Source organism: Lactuca virosa, chromosome 4, assembly GCF_052849685.1.
Source record: "Lactuca virosa cultivar CGN04683 chromosome 4, Lactuca_virosa_CGN04683_v6, whole genome shotgun sequence".
Classification (NCBI taxonomy): domain Eukaryota; kingdom Viridiplantae; phylum Streptophyta; class Magnoliopsida; order Asterales; family Asteraceae; genus Lactuca; species Lactuca virosa.
This window is the reverse complement of record NC_136429.1, coordinates 174,818,963-174,824,561: the sequence shown is the minus strand read 5'-3', so window position 1 is coordinate 174,824,561 and position 5,599 is coordinate 174,818,963. Positions and strand designations below refer to the sequence as shown.

At 31.3% G+C, this 5,599-nt stretch overlaps 1 protein-coding gene across 1 annotated transcript; it reads left to right on the top strand.

The window, feature by feature from the left end:
* Positions 1–706: 706 nt before the first annotated feature.
* Positions 707–1,216, top strand: LOC145105378 (indole-3-acetic acid-induced protein ARG7-like). The gene has a single exon (XM_079042496.1). It carries the CDS (start codon positions 707–709, stop codon positions 1,214–1,216), a length of 510 nt encoding a protein of 169 aa, XP_078898622.1.
* The last annotated feature ends 4,383 nt before the right edge of the window (positions 1,217–5,599 follow it).

The following is a 5,599-nucleotide window of genomic DNA, read 5'->3' as shown; positions in this document are numbered from 1 at the left end:
CTAATGAATATCAATCTATCAACACGTAGTGCGTTCATTGACATTTATAAACTAATCTTCAAATGACCTCTTCTACAAAATTAAAAAAAAAATGTTTTTATTAGCTGACAACTGACAAGTGTTCATTTCTAAATACATTAAATTTTATCAATGTTATAACTTATAACCAAACCAAAACCAAAAACCAATCAAACAAAGTCAACGATATATGGGTTGGGCATGAAGAGTAAACAATGATGTCAATGTCATACTTTCTCATTTGTTTTTCGAAACTAATTATAAACCACACATAATGCAGTTTAAATAGATGGTAGGACTTTGGAGCGTTGACAAAAGTAAACTTTGGACAATAACAATAGAATGTGACGTCATGTAGTTCGATTTCAACCGGGTATTACCCGGTTCAGCCCGCAGCCTCCTTCTTCTCCTCTCTTCTATAAAACCCTTCCATTTCCCACACTGTGATACAACCCTTAAGACCTCCATGATCATAGGTTCAATGTCAACAGCTTCATTTATGTTCAACACGGCCATTAAAATTCAGCCAGGAACAAGGTCTATGTTTGATATGGCCTACGACAGAGGATAGCTAGCTTGATTTCCACATAGGAACATATCATAGTTCCACCCAAGCTAAACTCTAGTTTCTCCTTTTTTTTTTCTTTTTTTTTTATTCCTTAATCCCGATTTTAGTATATACGAAGTGATGGAAACAATCAAGGGAAATACGGGAAAGAATAACTTTCTCGTGAAGACATGGAAGCGATGTCGATCCTTCTCCCACATCCACAGCAACAAGGGCAGCGTTGGCAGGTTACCGAAGAGCAGATCATGGAGCGGCAAGGAGACGATGAAGAAGAAAATAGCACCGGGAGGGTTTTTTCCGGTGTGTGTCGGACCTGATAAACAAAGGTTCGCCGTGAAAACAAAGTATGCAAGTCATCCTTTGTTCGCGATGCTTCTGGAGGATGCAGAAAAGGAATACGGGTACCACTGTGATGGCCCGATATCACTTTCATGCGATGTGGATCTGTTCTACAAGGTGTTGGCGGAGATGGAGGCAAAAGATGTGCAGCCGTTGGGAAGGAGTTATGCGTTCGGGTCATGCAGTCCGTTTAATCCTAGCCGTCGATTGGGAAGCAACGGTGCAGCTCAGATGGCTAAACTAGGGTATGGTTATTATGGACCTCTAAGCCTACAAGCTCGATTACGATGAGTTAACCCAGTTTATGAAAGTTGTATAAATTCGCATCTTATGTTTACGTATACTTAAGTTAACTATAAGCGATGTATGAACAAACCCGGTTGCATGTAATATATATTTGTGATTTTCCTATAATCGTATTGCATATCATGATGTACGCATATATCAGATATATATAATCACAGGGGCTGATTTGCACCAAGGTAATCACAGAAAGATAAATAAATGAACGGGGAAGTAACAGAGGATAAAATAACTAACCGGAAGGGTTAACAAAATTGTATGGAGGCTAAGTTTTTATTATTATTATTTTCGTTATGGAACCATAGTTGTGTCAAAGAAGCTCCTTCACATATTTCAACAAAGGCTCCTAGATCTAATCATCCAATAGGACTAACATGACCCTATAAGGATTAGAAGGGAAAAGTCCCCACATGAGTAACTATTACGAGGGTTTGATAGCGATCGAACTTTCCACTTCATACCTCACATGATTATAAGACCCGGTGCTTCTTCCTAGTCTGTAAGCTAAGTAATTACAAGAAGATAACTTGGTTCCTAATTACCGAAGGGTCTTGGATCTATCGGTATTGAGTGACTCTTTCAAATGAGAGTCATGAGTTCAAGTCTCTCGGGAGACATAAATAATATTTAGGAATAGTTTAGCTAGTTTTCCGTTTAAAAAAAAAATAGTAAATAAAAATAAAATAAAAAAATAAAACGAACATCAACAATTACATCTATTTATATAATTAAAATAAAAACCTAATCAAACTTTAAAGGCTACCTAGGTGGATAGATACAAAACAAAAATTATAATTTTCCTAAAATGACTTTGGACTTAAAATTATCAGATTTTGAATTATCCTAGGGGTGAGCATGATGCGGTTTGATGCGGTTTTAAGGCCAAACCGAACCGCAAACCGTATAGGGTAGTTTTTGCATTCTTAAAACCGTTGGGTGCGGTTTTGTAATGGTTCGGTTTACGGTTTTCAAATGCGGTTTCTGTTTTAAACAATGTTTACACTTTGGTGCAGTTTTTTATGTTTATTGGTGTGGTTTTTTAAAATCGTAAGAACAGAAAACCATGTGCATGTAAGTTTGTATTGTGTTGTGGTTGTTTTTTATAAACCATTCATTTTCAGCCCAAAACAAAAATACATAATCAAAATTTGTAAATGGCTTAAAATACCAGATGTGACTAGTCTCAGAAACTAATTAATAATTGAAGGTTGATTTACTTTGACTTAATTTGTTACAAGCTTATTACACATAATTGATTAGTACGTTCGGCTAACCATATAACATTTCTTTTGAACCCAATATAGTCTTACACAAACACAAAATAAATATATAATAAATATATTATCGTTTATAAATATTTTAAATAGCATGTATATAATACACATTAATTGATTTATTACTATATACGCTTGCGGTGCGGTGCGGTTCGGTTTTGGTGGACCGTTTTTTTGGATAGAAATCGTACCGCACCGTTGACCTTCGGTTTTTGCAAAAATTAAATCTGCATCATTTGTTTTTGCATCGGTTTCTATTTTTCAGTTGCGGTTTATTGCAGTTTTATCGGTTTTTCTTTAATCAATTCAGTTTTTGCTCACCCCTATTATCCCATTATATTTCCACGGTTAAAATCTGTGGAAATCAAGTTTAAAAGAGAAAAATTTTATTGATAATTTAAAATGGTTATGACAAATCAGATATTTATAAAAATTTAGTAAATTACAAAGATAGAAGATTTGTATAAGTTTATAATGATTGGTTAAAATTAATATATATATATATATATATATATATATATATATTATTTTGAATATATCATCTACATTCTATATGTGTAGATATTTGATAAAATTATGAATTTATACAATGCAATATAGATTTGAATAAAGTGAAAAAAACAACACAATAAATCATAGAAATGACATTGTTGTATGACAAATTAAAAATAACAGTAATCTAATAAACATACATAAATACAATATAATAAATTACAAATTAAAATGACGAATAGAATATGATTTACTAAAATTATGTAAAAGGTGATATAAAACATTAAAATCTACAAATTGTTTATAAATTTCTAAAATGTTGTTTATACACAATATTAAAAGTTTGTTATTAAGTCTACCATCTGTATCTAGAATTAAAAAATTTAATCATTCTCTACTTTGAATTCTAGATAAGACAGCATACAACTATACATGCATCAAAACATACAAACAATGGAATAAATGCCTAGTTTCGGATATTAGACAAATATAGTATTGAATTTACAAACATATTTTTTATATAGTATGGATTGTTATGTCGGTAAGTCTATAATAAAATATTCTTAACCTTACTCACTAACAATCAGTTATACCTAGTAATATAATATTTTCAAATACATATTTATACAATACTAAAACAGAAAAAATGTTTCACACATATTTATAGTATCTAAAAAATGTAGTTTTCATGTAGTTTGATTTTGAGTTTTAGTATATTTGTGTTTTTGGAAAACAATGATAACTTCAAAATGAAATGTGTTTTCAATAAAGAGGAGATTGACGACATATATAGCCTTAGCTAAACAGGTCCCTACAAAGTCATGTAAACGAACTCTTACGGTCTTACCCATGAACAATACATACCCTATGTTGTAACTAATTAATCCCTTTTTAGTTGGCTTTCTTTAATAATTCAACTGTTTAGATAATTTTATCGTTGTTCCTTCATTACCAGTCTAATGATATTTTTCTGACTCTCATTTATACGAATCACCTATGAATGATACAAAAAAACCTTTCCCCAAATTAGATAACAAACTAAAACATAAATGAACCCAATAATGCCAATTATAGGAATTTGGGCATCAAATACCTTGCATGCATACTGACTTCTGAAATCTATATAGATGCTACTTCATTCTTGCGACATCCCCAAATTTACGGTCATTTTAAAACTTTTTGGTTATGCTTTGAAACAAAGTTAGTTTATTAAATGTGAATTTTGGTCCCGTAAAATATTTCCGAAGAAATATTTTTCATTAATATTATAAAATCTTGGGATGTCATAACTGATATAAAATATAAACACAAACAGATCTTATATTAATTTAGGTGAAGATATTTTATAGGATTTAAATTAATAAGGATAAATGATAAAATAATAATTTAAGTTTGATAGAAAATTGGTTGGAGGAGATGTCATGTGGCAAATTTGATTCATTTTTTAGAATATGCATATTTGGAATCTTGCGCCATAATTACTTTTAGTATCTTTCTTATTTTCTCCAACCTTGTTCATTGCTTGAACAACAAAATATTCTCAAATAACTTTCTCTTTCATTTGTTTTTCTCTTTCTAATATGCATTGGAAATTTTACACAAAGTTCACTTTAGTCATTCTCATCCTTCATTGCATCGATCCACTATCGTTTCACACATGGATTGGAATATGTTTTAGGTTCCTCATCATCAACTATGAAATATGTTCACTTGGAGAAAGTGATATATATATTTTTTGCTTTTGCTAAAAGATTTAGTATAGCCAGTTTTTGGATTAATTTACCTTCATTAGTAGTCTTCCCTTTTTTTCATGAATCCACAAAAACACACGATACATAATGATCTGGTTACCATTCTCTGCTAATTAGACTAGCCTTAGCATGTTACTACACAAACTTGGTATGTAGTATGTGGGTTTTATTCAAAAATTGGTTTCTAAAAATGCAAAATACGACAATGGAAGCTTTAAAATCTTGAATATACTTAAAAGCATTTTAACCCACCAATTATCATTTTGCATTCATAGAAAGATTAAAACAATCATAGAGTAAAAAGAATAACAACCTTTGTAGGCTTTGATTCTTCAAGTGGATGTTAGAAATTGATTAAGTGTTGGCAAGAACACTAAAATGTGCTCATTTATAAGTATCCACCAATATATTATCCAGTAAACTAGAATGTTAGTTCTTCTTGCATCTTAAGCATTTATTAAGCCTTTAAGAACTAATATCAATTAGTCTTAAACGATAAGCACTTAAGTAACACTAACTACTTTCTATGATCTTCAAAAGAGAGAAAGAAGAGATTAGAGAGAGAGGTTCAATTATGGGGAGAAAAAGAAACAAGAAACTTCAAAATGAAAGCCTTTCCCTTTATTATTACACATGCACATAATCTTAGACCCATGATTTTATTAAATGAAGAGGTATGGGACTTATAAGAAGCATGAAATGTGTGAAAGCTTGGAAAGCAAGAAACCTTTCTCACATCAAGGGAACACACAATTATGGAGAAGGAATGGGAGGGTGGAGTGACTTTCACTCCATCTCATTTCCTAACATGTACAAATTTTACATAAATGAAATTCTATAAGTCCAAAACAAAT